The following is a 20,332-nucleotide window of genomic DNA, read 5'->3' as shown; positions in this document are numbered from 1 at the left end:
TTTAATTTACTTCTGCCTATTGAACTGGCATCATCCACTTGCAAAATTACCTGACTGGGCAGAATTTTGCGCAAAAAAAAAAAAAAAGTGTAAATTAAACTGGATGATAGTGTGTCATTGTTGAGGTATAATTTACTCTTGTGTGCCTAATTTGAACCCAATAAATTTAAAAAAAAAACAAAACAAAAAAAACAATTACACAAAGCTCCTGTTATCCAGTGTCGGTTAACCATTAATAAATCACTTGAAGCCCTTAACCTATCACTGGGTAGAGGAATTATAAACCGTGCCAGTGGAACAATAGAATTAACTTATTGTGAAGAAAACCTATTGCTTCTAGTAATCGCTCAGGGCTGTATTCGCCAGCCAGGAGAAAAGAACACTAGTGAGAGGTATTGGATAACAATGCTGTGCTTTTCTTCAGAGGAAACTGTGTCCTATCAACATTACAGTTCATATCACTGGATGGGGGTGGGGAATGGGTGCTGTAGCGAGTTGCTTTTTTAACATGTAAAAAAAATGCATTTATTGTACTTGTTCAAAAAAAGTTAATGAATGTGGTACTTGTATTTGAATTTATAGCAACCCCTGGACACCGCTACCCCAGAGCCCAGATTCCCATAAGCAGGAAGTGGAGAGAACAGGCTGCCACAGGTGATACAGGTTGCTTTGTTGTGTGTCAGTGCACCTGTTCCAAATCCCAACAATTGGCAGATTTCTGTTGTGCTTTGGCATGCTGTTACTGGCTAACTTGTGGTCCTAACGTTCAGTTTTTAATATTTTTTTTGCTGACGGTGTTTGTGCAATTATGGCTTTTCAGTTGCATTGATATCAAGTGCTTTACAGGGATGCCAGCTGACGTGTGGGAACAGCTGTTCAGAAATTTAATTTGCATATTTGTTTGATTCACTGGCCTCAGATTGCAGCAATTGTGGCTTTAATTGGCTAGTGCTGTCTTAATTTTGCACAGTGTGAAATGCCCTATTTTTTGTGCCTCGAAGTGTATCATTTATTTTCAACCAAGTGCATCAAGTTCGGGAAAGTGTTATAACTTCCCAAATCCATTGCATCAAAAAGAAATGATCGAAAATAGCCCGCTGGTGGAAGTTCAAACAGAAGTCTTTTGAGGTACCAATTCTACAGAGGCTTAGCCTCACACTTATCATTGTGAGATGAAAGCACAAACTATTGACTTTTTGATAATCTGCCACTTGCCATTCATACTTGGTGGGGAATAAAAATTAGAGAAATCAATTTTTAGCATGAAGGAAGAGAAGATGGTAGTTTATAAGGATCCATTATTCTTCTATTGCAGTTTGTCCCTTCGATGGAATTAAATTGCTGCAGTGTCTGCATCACAAATGCAATGCTATTCATGGGTTTTTATTGTGACATCTCTCTTTTATAATTTTACCGCTTACTTCCCCTCAGTCTATTATCTTGGATGCCAACAATTATGACGGTTCTAAGAGTGCAGATGTTCCATTAGTTGTCATGCTATTGGTAATTGCAGCAAGCTGCTGTACTGTGTATCGTTTTAAAAGAGGGAAGACTGAATCATAAAGCACAATTAAAGGTTGGTGGCTGTTATACTGTGGCTCACTTTTGAAATTTTGATAGAGTAGATTTACTTTTGGGATTCACACCATTCGGGCCACTTTAGACGACTCATCTGTTCTGTTTAATGCATTTCAGATTTGCAGTGCTTCCCTTCTACTTAGAAATCTTAGACTTTTTGAAATACAGCAAATCACAAATCAAGTTCTCAGTACAATAATTGAGCAGAAAAATGTTTTTAAACAAGTGTACAACAGTTAAATCTTGTCACAGAATCCTACAGCGCAGAATGAGGCCATTTGGCCCATTGCGCCTGTGCCAACTCTTTGAAAGAGCTATCTAGTTAGCCCCACTCCGCTGCTCATTCCCCGTAGTCCTGCAAAAACATCATCCCACCTTCCCCTTTATGTCTCCAGTACCAATCCTAAATGTATGCCTATTTGTTCAGCCAGTAGAAATAATCTTTCACCAATGATCCTTTTAAACCCTTTTAATTTTTGTAACACCTTTTAAGATCTTCTTTAACCTTCGCTGCTCCAGTAAATGAAATACTTTTCTATTATTCATAGACAATGCCGTCAATTACTCAGAGGCCATTTTTTTGCCCACTAAGTGTTTTCTATTTCAAGGCTCTTTCTGTGGTGCCAGGAACTGTTGAAGCCCTTTGTGAAACTGCCGAGTAATGGTATATATGCAATGCACATTAACTGGTACAGATAATTTGAGACGGGATAAAATTATGTAATTTTACTAATGTGAGCTTTCAGTAAGGATAAATGAGGTTGTTTGTACTATAACAATTTAGACCCAGCCTGCAAGTTGAGACATAGTTGAGAGGCTGGGCTCTGTTTTAAAACAGCATCGCATGTAAAGTGGTCAACCTGCAACCGCAATGATTTCCAGTCGCAGCAGCAGTACTAAAAAAAAAAAAAATCCCTAATCTTCCTCCTGTTTCCTTTTTTTTTTGAAGCAAGCATAACTATGGGAGGAGTACAGGCATCTTGGGAGATGACTTTGTGTGCAAATATAATTCTCCACAGCCTGCCATCTTCCCCTGCCCCTGCCCTCCCAACCCCACACCCTAAAAGCCAGCCAGCTAGCTCAGTATGTCCTTCCCTGCTCCAGTCTCCACAGTGCCAGTCTGCAGCAGACTATGTCAAATCTTCCATGTTGGAGGGTGGGGAGGGGGAGAAGATGGTAACTCCACTGAGCGTGAGGGATTTTGAATCTCTGGTTTGAAGGTAAGGGTGCTTCTGCCATTGAAGGCTGCTCTTTTTATTTTTAAAAAAAAACAAGAAAAATCGATTTGTCTCTGAAGATGGATGAGTAGGAATTCTTTGTGAAACAGTCAGTGTTGATCTGGGTTACATAAGAACATAAGAAATAGGAGCAGGAGTAGGCCATACGGCCCCTTGGGCCTGCTCCGCCATTCAATAGGAGAAGAAGTTTCTCCTCATCTCAGTTTTGAAAGGGCAGCCCCTTATTCTAAGATTATGCCCCCTAGTTCTAGTCTCACCCATCAGTGGAAACATCCTCACCGCATCCACCCGATCAAGCCCCCTCACAATCTTATGTTTCGATAAGATCGCCTCTCATTCTTCTGAACTCCAATGAGTAGAGTCCCAACCTACTCAACCTTTCCTCATACGTCAACCCCCTCATCTCCGGAATCAACCGAGTGAACCTTCTCTGAACCGCCTCGAGAGCAAGTATATCTTTTCTTAAATATGGAAACCAAAACTGCACGCAGTATTCCAGGTGTGGCCTCACCAATACCCTGTGTAACTGCAGCAAGACTTCCCTGTTTTTATACTCCATCCCCCTTGCAATAAAAGCCAAGATTCCATTGGCCTTCCTGATCACCTGCTGCACCTGCATACTAACTTTTTGTGTTTCATGCACCAGAACCCCCAGATCCCTTTGTACTGTAGCACTTTGCAGTTTCTCTCCATTTAGATAATAACTTGCTCTTTGACTTTTTCTGCCAAAGTGCATAACCTCACACTTTCCAACATTATATTGCATCTGCCAAATCTCTGCCCACTCACTTAGCCTGTCTATGTCCTTTTGCAGGTTTTTTATGTCCGATGCACAATTAAATGGTGTCAGTAAACATGTTACTTTATCTGCAAGTATATATGATAACTATAGTGTAAAGTATGTTTGGGTTTTGAGGGTGGGGTTGGGAAGAGGGGTAACTACACTGTGCACAGGGTACCATACCAGTTGACTCTTATTTAGCCAGCTCAATTTTCCAATTCTCAAGTTTAACATGTGCCAACATGCTATTTTTGGTACCAATTGAATCAAGCTGAGTGTCTTCAGATCTTTGGCTGTTAGAAAAACCATTTCCCAGTCCAACATTTTAAATATTGAGGGGGGCTACATGCTTTAGTTTGGCATTATGGGTAAAACCTAGTATGATCTCTTGAATGAAAATCGTGAAAAAATAATCTTTAACCTAAAAAGATGCATTGAGCTTCCACTTCAACACTCTATAAATGTGGGCAAGGTAAAGATATAATGGCGATTATGTTCCTACTCACCTACAATCTGACTCCATTTCCCAGGCAGTACTTGATAAAGGGACAGATTGAACAGATGTATTTGTCAGTTTAATAGTGGTGAGGAAGTTGGGATGAAGATTGTATTCCCTACGCCACTTAAAATACAAACAGTCCTTCAAAAAATACTTATGGTGAATGAGGCACTAAAATTTAAAGAAAAGACATATTGACATTGAGCTTCTGCTAGAGAATTAACTACCTATCTGTCCCTGACACCGCTGAATGTCGCTGCAAAAGTTCGCCTTCGATCTTTCTAATAATAATATCAAATTATTTCCCTTTAACTAATTGTGACCACGATTGAGCATTTCAAGAAGCAAGTACATGCATGCACTTTGCACTGACTTTACTACATAGGCATTTAGCAACTGTGAGGGTGAGGATGGAAGAGAGGAAAAGGAGAGACTGATGAATCATACGAGACTGAAGAATGAGATGTAAGCATATGAAACTAAAGCTGAAGTGAGTGAGAATTGCACCATATTGAAAGGTGCAGTGGGATCCTCTGAAGGACTTATTGGGACAAGGCTTTACGCTGTGACTGGGATTTTAGTGAACTGTAAGAAGCATGTGAAATTTTTGTCCGGAGCTAGAATTTGCTCCTTTTGACTTTGAAATACTGTAGCGCACTTGAACTGTGAATGACACCAGCTGTACAAATATATATTTTGTCTTAACAAATTTGATTTGTGCCTGGAAGAACATTTTGAGCTGTATAACACTAGACACTGATGGTGATGGGCCTGATGGTAGAAGTAATTGGAATGATTCCACTCCTATGTATCCAATGCAGCCAGCATATCTCCAGCAGTGGCTTCTATTCTTGCCCCTTCACTGGCGGGCATGGAATCACCTCCCACGTGAATGCTGACTATACCCAGCTTCACATCTCTCGACCCTATAACTGCCTACATGCTGCCTGTCGAACATCAATTTCTTGTAGGACCAACCACTACCTCCAAATGAACAACAGGAAGACTGAAGACGTAATTTCTGACTCCAACCCAACTCCCTTGTCTGCATCCCACTCTCCGGCCACTTATTCGAGCTGAACTAGACTGCAAAATATCGGCATCCTGTTGGACCCAGAGCTGAGCTTCAAACCTCACATCCCATCCACCACTAGACTGTTTCCACTGCCGCCGCTGCTCATTGTATCTGCTGCGGAAATCCTTGATTTTGTTACCTGTAGATTTGATTACGCCAAAGCCGCCCTCTTATCCTCCACTCTCCATTGACTTGAACGTATCTGAAATGCAGCTGCCAGTATCCTGTATTGCACGAAGTTCCACTTTGTCACTGATGCATTTTAAATCTTCGACTTCGTATCCCACTATGGCCTTGCCTGATTCTATCTCTGCAAGCTCCTCCAGCTTTTTAATCCCCTCCTGTGCCCCTTTGGTTCTCTGATTTTGGTTGGCATACCCTTCAGCCGCCTCAGTCCCACTCTCTGCGACTCCCACTCTAAAACCCTCTGCATCTTCACTTCTATCCACCTTTAATAACCTTCTCAAAACCTACCTTTTCAACCAAGCTTTTGATCACCTCGTCAAATCTCCTTCCATGGGTAGAGTCTGTTTTCCTTACTTATCTCTATTTGTGAAAGACTTTGGGACCTATTTCTGTAAAAGGCATTATATAAATTCAAATTATACAATTAAGGGTGTTATACAAGCAGCATATTGGCACAGCATTAAGGCGTATTTGCCAGTGATATCATTTTTCTCCTCCCAAATTGTGTTGGTACCAAAGTACTTAATGAGGACATTGCAACTGAACTTAAAAGGAGGGAGCTGGAGAAATAACTGAGCTGAAAAACGGAATATTTGGTCACATCACTGCTTGAGATGCACATCTTTCAGGAAACCATGTAAGTAAAGAGATGTGTTTAGAAATGTTTGAAGTAACAAAAACAATTAGGGTTAGAAATGGGCAACTCCGTAACCAATCACATTCTGATTTAAAAAAAAAAATGTTTTTTGCCTGACTTAATCTGTAGAAAAAAGACCGCAAAGCCCTAGGGCTGCACTAATAACAGATGTTAGCTTTTCAAGATTTGATTTTCTGTACCCTGTACGTTGTCTCCGAAATCTTTTCACCATTTGTCCAAGTTGTCACTCGCATCAGAACAATTGTGAAATGTAAAACAAGCCTCGAGGGATGGGGGTGGGGGGCAGCGGGCAGACAGAAAGATGCTAAATGTACCCAGTGGGAGTTGTGGATTCTGAGCATTCTTCTTTGTATGGAGACTTCCTGCAGGCTTCCATTTTCTGCAGGGAGCCGCTCAGCAGCAAGGACGTTTTTTCCAGCCCTCAACGATTGCGAGTTGGGGAAATTTTAGCAATTTATATAAGCACACCAGGAACCATCTATTACTGAATTTTTCTGAACGTCTTGTATTTTCACACAACCTGGTATTAACTGCATATTTAAATCAATCTACTGCTGTTCAATTATGGTAATAAATGTTGGAAACTCTGCAATTCAGAGGGTTTATCCCTGGAGGACTTTGTTACTCATTACTATTCAATTACAACTATCATTAATATTACCGTTGCTAAGTGGCTAACCTTAGAACCAATTTACTACCTTCTCATCAGAGCTTTCATAAGCTGTAAGTCACTTGTGATGTTTCACAAAATGCCTTCTGAATTCAAAAATATATAGGCCCAGAAATTCCGTTCCCTACGGGTGCGTACGGGCTGTGTACTCAACCGTAGGGCCAATGGAAGTGCCGGTTTTAGGCATGCACTGCGCATGCGCTGGAAACCGGAACTTCCGTTCTGTGAAGAAAGGGCTTGATGGGTCAAACGCCTGCGCCGGATAGGCAGCGCGTACGGCTGAAACTTCCGTTTTTTTCACAGTTGCTTCAGTCCAGGTAAGTCAGAAACGGCTGCGCCTAGAAAAGCCGGCGCAAGGCCTGCTTTTACCAGGCTAAGAGTTGAAGAAAGTAAAAAAAAAAGAAAAAAGTTTTCCACTGATTTATCATTTTAAAATACTTTAAAGAAAGGTAAGTTTATTTTTAGCCCCGTTAAAAACTGTAATTTTTTTCAAATTTAAATTTTTGTTTAAAATAGTTAATTTATGTAATTTATAGTCATTTTAAAAATGTGTTGGTTTTTTAAAAATTTATTTGTAGGTTTGCTTATGTTTTGGGGCTGATCTCTTCATAGATTTGACACGAAGACCTGTCAAATCTATGAATGGAGATTCCCTGCTCTGATTGGCTCCCCACGGTCCACGTGATCCCAGGGACGCTGCGAACTACATGCGCCCCGGGATGCGTGTGCCCTGCACACCGGCAGTTTGAAGAGGCACAGCAACTGAATTATGTGCCTCCCGGGAGCGCTCTGGTCCCGGCGGAGATTTTTCCAAATCGCAGCACTCCGCCCACGGGAAGGCTGCGAACGGAATTTCTGGGCCATAACCTTCAATTCTGTTGCGTCATCAAAAAATGTCTTTAAACTTCGCAAGCATGTCTTTCCATTAAGAAACTGTTGCAATGTGAATGATTATTTTATCTCTTGCTCCTGTTTTGTCACTGGATCAAATTTACTTATCATCTTCTTAGGCAGTCCCTCAGAACTGAGGATGACTTGCTTCCGCATTAAAAATTAGTTCTCGGGTGACTTAGTCCAATGCGGGACAGACAGTCTCTGTCACAGGTGGGGCAGATGGTGGTTGAAGAGGCGGGTGGGTGGGGTGCTTGGGTTGACTTGCGCTTGGCTTCCGCTTGCTCCCGGCGAAGAGACTCGAGGTGTTCGGCACCTTCTTGGATGCTTCTTCTCCACTTTGTGTGGTCTTGGGCCAGGGATTCCCAGGTGTCGGTGGGGATGTTGCACTTTATCAAGGAGGCTTTGAGGGTGTCCTTGAAGCGTTTCCTCTGCCCACCTGGGGCTCTCTTGCCGTGCCGGAGCTCCAAGTAGAGTGCTTGTTTTGGGAGTTTCGTATCGGGCATGCGGACGATGTGACCCGTCCATCGGAGCTGATCGAGCGTGGTCAAAGCTTCGATGCTGGGGCTGTTGGCCTGAGTGAGAACGCTGATGTTGGTTTGGCAGGATCTTGCAGAGGCAGCGTTGGTGGTACCTCCAGTGCTTTGAGGTGCCTGCTGCACATGGTCCATGTCTCTGAGGCATACAGAAGGGCGGGTATCACTGCTGCTCTGTAGACCATGAGCTTAGTGCCAGGTTTGAGGTCCTGGTCTTCAAACACATTCTTCCTCAGGCGACCGAAGGCTGCAGTGGCACACTGAAGGTGGTGTTGGACTTCGTCATCAACATCTGCCCTTGTTGACAGTAGGCTCCCGAGGTATGGAAAGTTGTCCAAGCCCTTGTTGTGGATTTTGATAATCGGGGGGCAGTACTGTGTGGCGGGGGCAGGTTGGTAGAGGACCTATGTTTAGTGTAAGGCCCATGCTCTCCTACGCTTCGGTGAAGGTGTTGACGATGGTTTGGAGTTCGACCTCCGAGTGAGTGCAGATTATATAGGGCCTTGGTGAGACCACACCTGGAGTATTGTGTACAGCTTTGGTCTCCTTACCTAAGGAAGGATATACTTGCCATAGAGGGAGTGCAACGAATGGCCAACGCCTTATTCTGAGACTGTGACCCCTGGTTCTAGACTCCCCAGCCAGGAGAAACCTCCTCCCTGCATCTACCCTGACAAGCCTTGTAATAATTTTGTATGTTTGAATTATATCACCTCTCCTTCTAAACTCTAATGGTCCTAGTCTACTCAATCTTTCCTCCATAGGACAATTCCCCCCCCCACCCCCCCCCCCCTCCCCATCCCAGGAATCAGTCTAGCGAATGATCTTTTGGCTATTGTTACTCAAGTGCTTCCCAGCTCTCAATTTTCCACCATCTCAGTCACTACTAAATAATAGAAGAATATCACCTTGTTTGTAAACGCGTGTCAAGAAGCATTCTGCATTGGCTATATGCACTGATTTGGAAAGATTCCTAACTTCATTTTCATTTAATTAAAAATCTCCGTAATTATTGTCCTCTCCTTCCGCCGCGCCCCCCCCCCCCCGCCCTCACTCTTAAGTGCAAACATTTTGTTTTTCACTCCAGCTGATTCAGACCATCGTTCATTGCTAACTCTCCTCTTTCAAGTCTTTGCTCATTGTGAAAGTTATTACTGTTCTACTGTAACAATATTTGAAGTTGATCTTTCAGAGGAATGCTGACTGGACGTCAATGGAGTTTGTCTTTAGTACTGTCCAGAGAATAGTGATCCATTTTTTCCCCGAAGTGCTGACTTTATTCATTGTTGCCTTAAATATAAAGAGTTGACTTTCACAGTCAGTGTTAGAAATTCGGGGGTCTTGACTTGGATATTCTCTTGAGTACAGTCAGTAAGTGCTCTGAGCATCTTGGGTTTAGAAGTGTGCCTGAACTGCCCAATATCTAATTACAACAGTGTAGCTCCAGCGTGTAACTATACTCATTTCCTTTGCAAGTGTGCTTCTTCAGTCTTTTTGAAGATGGACCAAGAAAACACCTGGTAAGTTCGACCAAATAAGAACCATTCAGCTGCTTTCTTTCACAGCAAAATAACACAGAGCAATAGTTATGATCACTCACTCAGTTCAATCAGTACCCCTTGTCTTTGTGTAAATATTAGAAAAATAATGAACATTCTACTCTTAGGCACAGCAGTGGGCTGTCTTGCCTGATTTAACAAAATAACTTCAAAAAAAAAAACTTGTGACCACTTACTTTTAAAATACTGGGTTTTTAAAACAAACTGTTTTCCCAAATCTTTTCATCATCCTTCAGTCATTCTGATCGTAGCAAAAAATGCATTGGTTATGGTGAAGTTAAAAGCATTTAATTCTTGACAATTTCCTTGTTGAATCCGGTGATTAGAAATTTGGCAAAGGAACCTTCTGAAGGTATTCAGCACAATGATGCAGATTTTGCTACATGTGCACTATTGGTCCAGCCCTGGCTCTAAATTTTATCCTGCAGCATGTTCATTTGTATCGGTGTGTGCTCACACACCAGCATTTTTCTAAATGGTTTTAACCGGAAAGTGAATGCAGTGGAGCTCCACTCTTGCCTACACAACTTGCAATCGCACTTTAAGGTATTCAATGTCTTTGCTTAATGAAGAGAGAATCGTTACTAAATCTAGCTGTGCCAAGATCTCTCTTTCTGGTTGATGGTGACTAAAAAGAGTCACATTCTTTTTTACAAATCAAGTATAATAGGTTATTGTTTATGGAACGGAGTCTTAACTATATAACACTTTTAACACATTTTTGCTACACCTCCAAGTGCTTCACACAATGAATTGGTTTTGAAGTGTAGTGAGTTAAGTAGACAAACACGGCAGCCAATTGCAGCAGCAGTGTTCTATCTGCCTGAACAGGTAGCGGGTACTGCTGTTCAAAGTTGGCATCGCGGGCAATGCAGCACTCCCTCAGTGCTGAATTGGATGGAGTGTCTGTCCAGATTCTGTGCTGATGTCCTTTTGGGACTCTCGCCTTCTGAGTTAGAACTGATGGCGAACCAAGCTGATATAATGTCAGTGTTCTCGCTCAGACCAACATCCCCAGCATCGAAGCTTTGACCACGCTCGATCAGCTCCGATGGACGGGTCACATCGTCTGCATGCCCGATACGAGACTCCCAAAGCAAGCGCTCTACTCGGAGCTCCGACACGGCAGGAGAGCCCCAGGTGGGCAGAGGAAACGCTTCAAGGACACCCTCAAAGCCTCCTTGGGAAAAAGTGCAACATCCCCACTGACACCTGGGAATCCCTGGCCCAAGACCGCACAAAGTGGAGGAGAAGCATCCAGGAAGGCGCCGAACACCTCGAGTCGCTTCGCCGGGAGCAAGTGGAAGCCCAGCGCAAGGAGCACACGTCAACCCAAGCACCCCACCCACCGTCTGCCCCACCTGTGACAGAGACTGTCCTGCATTGGACTCATCAATCACCTGAGAACTCATTTTTAATGCGGAAGCAAGTCCTCCTCGGTTCCGAGGGACTGCCTAAGAAGAAGTATAATGTATTTTATGTTCAGCATAATGAATGTACCCATCGGATTTTGCATTAGCATTTTTCTTTTGGGTATTGAAAATTTAGAAGTGTAATGCCAATGTTGCTGCTTTCCTTTCCTACTTTTACCAGTTTTAATTATACAGGTGAAGGGCAAAATGTTTTTTTGAATTGACTCTCTGATCAACTTCATATACTTTCTCTCTCTCTGAGACAGCTGTGTTTGTGGTGTAGCCCATTTCAAATGCCGACATCACTGGTAGTACTGCTGTGAGAGCAGAGGGCACATTACTGACTTGTAGCTCTTCACTAAGAGAACATTGCTCTGGATCATTGATCTAAGCTGAGGTTTCATTAAATCCTTTACCGTTACTTCAAAAAATGTTTGTCCTTTCAGCCCTCTTGCCTCCCAGAAGAAAATGGGCTGCATGAATCTTTTAAAGTCTAATACCAAGATACTGTCTCTGAACAAAGGTTAACTCCGCAAGGTGCATTCTTGTGAATGCAGCAAGCAACGATCACGTGCTTCCAACCTGAAAGCTGTCAAGAACACTGGTTAATTCTTTTTTTCCTCATCCCAGGGCTTCGTTCAGCTTAAATTGCTCGTTTCATACAGATTGTTAATCAGAAGAAATTGCCTTGATTTAAATGGCAATACTTTTTTTAATTTGAAAATCACTCGTTTGTTTCACGTTGAGGATTTGCAGATCTGCTCGTTGTTCGTACCTTCCTGAACAGTCCGCATTGGATTTGTGACATCCTTTTTATATTAAGTGAATGCAGTATGAAGTGTTTCGTCAGGAAACCTCCACGTCAGAGTTAACAGAAGTATCGTTTTCATACCTGAAGGGTTAAAAGCAGGACATTTGAGACCGGATTAAGGTAGGGTTGTAATTTTGGGGCCTTAGTCTATAAACTTATAGGCCTGGATGTTGCGGTCGGCGGCATACCTACGGAGTACGCCGGCAGCATCCAAACCGAATGCAAACCCTCCTTTGCAAACTTGCTGTTTGACGCTGCGTACTAGAGGGCAGCGTAATGGCCCACGGATTGCAGGGGCGCAGCGTGTGCGGAAGCGTACCTGGGATCACGTGGGCCGATGCTCGAAGCGGAAGGTCTCATTGAGAATTGATCTTTGATGCATTTATATTTGGAGAATAAACGTTGCAATAAACTTCGGATACACATAGCTCCGATTTTACTTTCAATTAAAACAAGGATATTCCGATTTTTAAGCCTTCGTCCGAAGTGCATTTTGCCTCTTGTCTGGTGAATTGATGGTGCGAGAGTGATAATAGGATATGATCACCATTTGTTCATCAAAATATGAAGTGCAGCTTTAATTATTGTGTAGTTGAATCCTTGATTCTGTGTGTATGCCTGTTAATTTGTGCTATTCCACATTTTATCCAGGTGCTGTTCCAAATGAAACACTCAAGTTCTACAACAGTCCTGGATGTCATATAATTGGGAAAAAAAAGCATCCAATACAGTAATAAAGCAGCAGATGAAGATTTTTTATACCCCTTGCACTGTGGAAACAGGCCCTGTGCCTGTTTGCACCAGCTGTAAAATTTTTAGGCGTAATTGCTGGGCAGTTGGTGGGCAATTAGCCCAACTCTGTGCCAGCAATTAGGATTTCAATGTCGGTGCGGATGATCTGTCAAGTTGGAACTTGACAGATCACAAGTTCAAGATTTAGCGCATGCGGAAATCCAGAACTTGCTGTCTATTTCAAAGGCGGTATGACAGCATACTCTGAGTATGCCGTCATACCCACTGCAAATTCTGGCCCATTGTGTAGTAGTAATATCAACCACTTTGAAGAGAATTTTGTAGTATAGTGCAACTCTATTGAATTGGTTAAGTAGATTACTGCCACTGGGCTAATTATTAGGCTCTGTTATATGTCTCTGCAAGGGCAGAATATAGATAGTTTTTGATCATAGATGGCATGGTCTGTGTATAGAAACTGCTGTTGAAAAAGAAAAAGGTTCTTAACAACTGAAACTGTAATAGTCTGCATATAAAGTATAACTTTATTTTAAGAGTGTTCACTGCATTATCTAGTGACTAGTAGCTTACATATTTCACCTGATCCATATTTGTACAATCCTTGGGAATCCACTGTAGACTATCCTTTATCCCCACTTCCGAAAACCGAAAACCTCTAAAAACTGAAAGTTTTTTCGTGGAGCGTAAGTCATGCGCACGACATGACCTGAGTGGCGCCAAACATGACAGGAGTGGTCTGGGAGCTCTGCCTTTCCCTGTGAGCAGGGCAGAGGGTCACAGAGTTCCCTCCTGGGTAGGAGATTGCGGGCCGAGCCGGGCAGTGTGAAGGAGGTACCGGGAGAGTGAACCCAACAATACAGCGGCCTGTCCGATAGCTGCAGCAGCCCGTCCGATAGTCTTTTCTTCCCCCCCCCCCCCCCCCCTCCCCGACCTGATTTGCGGGCCAGCTTAGCGTAGGAGTCAGCCGATATCCGGCTTTCCCACAACTGGCGGCGGCAGTCGAGCCCCAGACCCCCGCTAAGTCAAGGAATTCAGATACGGAGCAGGGGGAGCCGGAAACCTCGATCTAACGGCAGAAATCAGCAGCCGTTTTGTTAGGTGTTTTTTCTTCCCCTAGCATTTTTTTTAAACAAGTCAGGCTGTGGAAAGAGTCTCTGTAGCTTAGCAACAGCTTCAGAGACGCTGCCAAGACAGGGCCCGAGTGTTTACAAGCTGTTGCTAAGCAACAGTGTTTGTTGTCAAAACCTTCTGAAATCTGAAAAATTCCGAAAACCGAAACACAGCTGGTCCCAAGGTTTTCGGATAAAGGATAGTCTACCTGCATAAACAGTTCTCTGAAAGTGGTGCTTCATGTTCTTGGAAATGATGAGTAAATGGACCTTTCAGTGCAGCTTGGGTCATCAGTGCAGAGGTGCATAAGACTGTCCTGGTAACACTACTGTACTAAGATCCCAAAAAATTATCGTTGAAATGGATTTCAAAAATACTGTCTCTGAAATCCATTCATTTTACTATTGTCAACTATCATTTTGAAAGTTGAAAAGTTAGTTTAAAATGCAAATATAGTTCCTTGTCAAGTCCTCTTATTAGAAACTTGGATTTATTTTCATTTTCCCCAATGTGCGCTGATCAAGCTGACGTGGATTTGTCCTGAGAATTCCAGAAGGAATTGTAAAATGCCTATCTTCAGTTTCGTTTTTGAAAACACTTAATTGTTTTCAAAACACTTTTTTTTAAAGCCTATTGATTGGGGCTGTCATATTGAATGCTTATGACAGTTCCAGGAGCCTAAGCAAAGTGGAACGATCATCAAGCTCTTTCTCCCACTTTGCCTCAGTTCCTAGAATGATCACCAAATCTCATTCTCTCTCTCGCTCTCGCTCCCCCCAGCTCACCCTCTTGCAAACTGAAGTTCTCGTAATTCCGGAACATTCTATACATACAGGTTTTCAAGAGTTTGAGTTTCAGGTACCAGGTAACACTAAATGTTAGTCCATTGATTTCTTTTTTGATAAAGCTGTAACATTGCTTCAGCTAATGATTAACAAAACCATCCTTTCTGTGCCCACCAGCACAGATTTGCTGTAGCTTCCAGCTCAGTCAATCTTCCCAGCTGCTCACTCATTCAGTCAACTGGTGTGTTGACCTGATATATTCTGCTTGACCTTGAAATTACCATCTTTCCCCACAGCTGGCCAGTCACCAAGACTGCATTTTTCCACTGCCAGAACATTTCCCACTTGGACTTCTCCATCTCTGATGCTGAGATCCTAATCCATGCCTTTGTCATCTGAAGAGTGGATTTCTGGCATGTTCTCCCTGTTGGCCTGATCTCCTCCATCCTTCATAAACCTGTTAATCCAGAACTCGGTGGCTTCTCCCACACACAGACCCACTTTCCCATCTTATCACATTCCAATGATTCTCTCTCCCTTAGTATATCTTCATGATCCTTATCCTCATTTTCAAGATCCTCATCCTTATTTCTTGACTGTTGTGGCTCAACCTTACCTGAGTGATCTTTCTCCGCCATGTGTCCCAGCTCACACTGGTCATGACTCTGGATTATAGTTTGCGCCTCATTAACTCATTGTTGGAGTCTAATTCTTCAATCACTTTGGGGGAAACTCCAAAAACTGTTCCAAGTACAATTGCTAATTTTAATTTTCGATGTGTTTTTCTAAAATTAAATCCACCTTTCTACTTAATTTTTCTTTCTCAGAATCCAAATCTTTCTCCTTAGCAAAAGCACATCAGGAAAACCTGGCTTAAAATTCATTCCTGGGATGTGGGCATCACTGGTAAGGCCAGCATTTATTGCCCATCCCTAACTTCAATACAAATACGGCGCGCTCCTCCGAAGTAACTTTTATTCCCCAAGTGTTAGGTCACTAATGGTACCAATATTGGCTTGAAAAAAACATATCATTACTTTAAGTATGATCAAGCAGCAAAGGACAAATAATGTCCTTGAGATTTAATATATTGGTTTTGGTAATAGAGAATCCAGTTGAGCTTTGGACTTGCTCCCAGTTCTGGTGGAATTTTATTTGTATGTTGTGTTGAAACACTTTGTTAGTTCATCCGTGTCCTTTCCTTAATTCTTTTCATTATGGATGTAATTTAGATGGTGTCACAGGCAATGAAGACAAATAGGATATGTTCAAAGTAGGGAAACAGCACATTCCTTCAGTGTAATTGCTATGTTAGTACACGTGTGTTTGCGAACGGGGCCAGAGCTTTTTAAGGCAATGCATTAAGGTGGGAGAAATTTTGAAATGCTGCAACTTGGGAAAACCGTGCTGGAGGATGATAACCTCTGAAATTTGCGCATTATACAAAATGGACTTGAGACTGATGATTCATTGTCCTCCGTGAGGTTGCAGAGATTTGGTTCATTATCTTCATCAGTTCTAGGGATGCATTAGTGTTGTGTGCTATATGGTGGTGGTGTTCCATTTGTGTTTTTTTACAATGCCATTTAGAAATTGTATTTATTTCTACCATTTCCTTTTTCTCTTTACAGAAGAAATGGAAGTTAAGCCTCCATCATCTGCACAGCGAAGATATGGTAACGTACCTCTTTTATAACCATTGTGCCCTTTAGCCGGGTGCAGCAAAATAGTCACTATATCCTTGCAAATTAATTTTTTTGAATGAATTGTGCTCAACAAAGTAACTGTTACAAATTTCAGGTCTGCAGTCGATTATTCTTTTAGGTTTGATGTAGTCAATCTGTCCGATAAACGGACCCTGCGTCCCTTACGATCAGCAGGTTTATCATTGCCCAATATCTAGTCATACAATAGCATGATCTGGGGTGGAGGGGGTGAGTCATAACAATGAAATCCTTTTTTATGTGAACTGTACACTGTAATCTTGCACATGCCCCAAGTCTGTTTCTCCTATCATCCAGAATATTAACATGCTAGTGAGATGAGGCCAATTATAAACTGTAAGTTTTATTTTTGATGTGTGTTTGAAGAGCATAATGTTTATTGGGAATTTTAATCCATTTGGAGTACTCCTTATAACATTGGAAATAAAGCATGTCACCATTGGGCTAAGTACACCTATAGTAAATTCTTTGATGCTAGTTGGCACTAAACTTATGTGGGGACCCCACTCACTGTCTGACTTCCTTACCAGATCCCTGCAAACATTGGGGGTGATTTTATCAATGGGGACGTGATGGAGGTGGGACTGCTGCTTGTCGGGTTTTAGTCCCGCCTCTGTTGACGTCCGGCCAACCCACGCTATTTTCCCTTGATTGACCTTGCTAATGGGATTCTGCCATTTTCCCGGCAGTCCCCCCTCCATACCCGCCTCCCCAGGGCTGGCAAAATCACCCCCATGGTTTCTGACTTTTCTTAGCTGCGTGCTCCTACCTCTCCCTGTCTGGGGATTGGCCAGTTGAGCTGCCAATCAAATCAGCTGTTGTCCTTGATATGGGCTTCCAGCAATTAAATGTGTCGAGCTCACTTGTAAGAGTCCATTCTAACATTATATGTGAACGTTTACTGGAATGGTTTTAACAAACCTCCATTGTCTCAAACTGATGTGGAATGCAGGAAACACCACTTCTCCTGCCAGCTCATCTGGATCTAATTCTTTGTGCTGAATTCTAATCCGCATTCCCTAAAGATGTATGGATTTAACCTCTTGTGTGCTGAATTTAATTTAATAGCATTATCCTAATATGAATTGATCTGAAATCTCCCTTCCTCCTAGACACATACAATAATTGCCAAACGCACCAAAAACATTTAAATAAAAGTTGGTTATCGAGGTTTTATACAAATTATCCTCTGGCTACAGGATCACAATGAGACAAATCCTACTAAAGCATCTTGATGCTGTGGCCAACCATAGACCCAGACTCTGACCTGTACACGTTTCCACCACAGAACCACCAAATTAGAAAAATAAGAGGGGAAAAGAAAAAGTTTGCAATAAAGTTATTAAACAAAATGTTAATCACACAAAAGCAATTATAGTTTTCATGCAGCTTTCTATAAAAACCTTTTGACAGCCAAACCTATGTACTCAGTAATCTGGCTGGTGTCATTTAGGATACCACAGGGATATCTGAATTTATAATTAATATTTTATATTTGGATAAATCCATATATTACATAAAATGTGTTAAATCTGTGTAGTTTGGTTTTGATTGTTGCGATTAAGATTGTTTTCTGTTGGTAGAATTTTTTGTGGTAATGAGTGCTACAAATTAATTATAATAGTGATTTTATAATTGTAACTTTGTTTAGGGAAAAACTTCTCACAATTTAAAAAAAAAAAAATCTTGCAGTGTTTCTTCACAGTGCAATACCTTTTGTTGGATTTGGCTTCCTGGACAATGCTATAATGATCGTTGCAGTAAGTACTTCTCCTATGTCCCTTTCTGTATTACTTACCAGTGAGATACTGGGACTATTTGAAGAAGGGTGACACCACCCTAATTACCATTGCAAAGGCATAGAATGATATGCTGATGGGGTTAGATGAAGTAGGGTGGCAAGAGGCTCGTGTGGATCATAAAAACACCGGCATAGACCTGTTGGGCCGAATGGCCTGTTTCTGTGCTGTAAATGCGATGTAATTCAGGGATCAGTTTACTTAATTGGTTTTGTGGAGGCGCAACATGTTTGTACAATGCTTCATCACCGAGCAGTAGGACATGAGTTTGAACTGAACATAGCTTTTTGAGATGTTTGTTTTAAGCCATGTGACACATGAAGGAGCAGAGTGGAGATCAGTGCCTTTTGGAGACTGGAATGGTGGATCATTTATGACTGCTTCTGTGCACCTCCCAGTGACCAGTTACATTGGCCAATCCTTGGAAGTAGATTACCTGCCTAACTTAAAACAGAAGTTTGGCAAATGTTTAAGTTTTACTATGGTTTGGCCTGCTACTTTTCATAAGTTTTGGGGATGTAGTTTATAGAGGAAGAAAAGATTAGACTCAAGTGGACTGTCATAAAGACCGTAATAGATGTTAAGGCAGTGTGTTGAAGGTTGTTACATCCTAAGTACCAATCCACTCTCCTCCCTCCACCCCAGAACACTCATCCACTTATCCTACGTTGCTAGCACTGACTGCCAGAAAGAAAATATGAGCCATCGTTAAGGTCTGAAGTTGTTAAACTCAATATTAAGGCTCGAGGGCTGAAAAGGACATAATAGAAAGATGAGATGCTGTTCCTTGAGCTTGCTCCTTAGCTTCATTGGAACAGTGTAGAATGCCAACGACAGAGACATCAGAGTGGGAGTTGGGCAGAGAACTAAAATGGCAAGTGATGGGGAGCTCAGGGTCGTACTTATGGACAGAATGGATGTGTTCGGTAAAGCGATGACCTAAATTTGTGTTTGTCACCTCCATGCAGTGGAGTCATGCACAGTGAGTACAGTACACTAGGTTGGGGGCCCTAGATAGTAATGTGGGAAATGTTGAATAGGCAGGTGTTGCATCTCCTGTGCCTACATGGGAAAGTGCTTAGGGAAGGAGAGCAGGTAGTGGAAGAGTGAACCAGGGTGTCATGGAGGTATTGGTCCCTTTTGGAAAGCTGAGAGGAAAGGGGAGGGGAAGATATATTTTGTGGGATTGTATTGGAAGATGATGATTTGTCGAATGTGGAGGGGTGGAAGGTGAGGACGGGGAGACCCTATCACAGTTCTGAAAGGGGAGAAACATGGGAAATGGGATGGACTTGGTCGAAACTGAGAGAAAGGAATGGAGTCCTTGCTTTCCAAAAATGGTCAAAGGATCATGAAATCATGGATACATCATCAGGTTCCACATGTATGCTGACGGCACCCAGCTCTCTACCTTACCACCGCCTCTCTCGACCCCTCCACTGCCTCTGATTTGTCACGCTGTTTGTCCAACATTCAGTATGGAATGAGCAGAAATTTCCTCCCAACGAAATATTGGAAAGTCTGAAGCCATTGTCTTCGGTCCCTGCCGCAAACTCCGTTCCCTAGCCAGCAACTCCATCCCTCTCCCTAACATCTGTCTGAGGCTGAACTGGACTGTTCACAACCTTGGTGTCCTATTTGACCCTGAGATGAGTTTCCGACTCCATATCCTCTCCATCACCAAGACCACCTTTGTAACATCGCCCGTCTCCGCCCCGCCTCAGCTCATCTGCTGAAACCCTCAATCTATGCCTTTGTTACCTTTAGACCCGACTATTCTAATGCTCTCCTGGCCAGCCTCCCACCTTGCATCTTCCGGAAACTTAAGCTCATGCGAAACTATGCTGCCCGAATCTTTAAAATTCTCATCCTTCTTTTCAAATCCCTCCATGGCCTCGCCCCTCCCTATCTCTGTGACCTCCTCCAGCCCTACAACCCTCTGAGATCTCTACGCTCCTACAATTCTGGCCTTTTGCGTAGCCCAGATTTTAATCACTCCACCATTGGTGGCCTTGCTTTCTGCTGCCAAGGCCCTAAGATCTGGCATTCCCTCCCTAAACCCCTCTGCCTCACTACACCTCTCTCTTCTCTTTTAAGACGCTCGTTAAAACCTAGCCCTTTGATGAAGCTTTTGGACACCTGACCTAATGTGGCTCGGTGTCAAATTCTGTGAAGCGCCTTGGGATGTTTTCTTGCGTTAAAGGTGCTATATAAATGCAAGTTTTAGTTGAAATGTGGTATTACATAAAATATTATTCCAGTGGTGT

The 20,332-nt window shown here is 42.5% G+C and overlaps 1 protein-coding gene across 3 annotated transcripts in view; it reads left to right on the top strand.

Moving 5' to 3' along the window:
* tmem65 (transmembrane protein 65) overlaps positions 1-20,332 on the top strand; it is a 92,011-nt gene that overhangs the window by 35,683 nt on the left and 35,996 nt on the right. For 2 of the 3 annotated variants that reach the window (XR_015079085.1, XM_085993524.1), the window contains exons 2-4: positions 583-654; positions 16,174-16,218; positions 17,959-18,026. Coding sequence is in view for 2 of the 3 variants with exons in the window: in XM_085993524.1 (XP_085849650.1) it covers positions 583-654; positions 16,174-16,218; positions 17,959-18,026 (185 nt within the window). In the remaining variant the exon portion in view is untranslated. The remainder of the gene's footprint in view (positions 1-582; positions 655-16,173; positions 16,219-17,958; positions 18,027-20,332) is intronic. The other variant, XM_085993525.1, reaches the window with a different exon arrangement.

This window comes from Somniosus microcephalus, chromosome 7 (genome assembly GCF_052327205.1).
Source record: "Somniosus microcephalus isolate GS21.2 chromosome 7, FLI_Smic_1.0, whole genome shotgun sequence".
NCBI lineage: Eukaryota > Metazoa > Chordata > Chondrichthyes > Squaliformes > Somniosidae > Somniosus > Somniosus microcephalus.
This window is presented reverse-complemented; position numbering and strand designations above follow the sequence as displayed.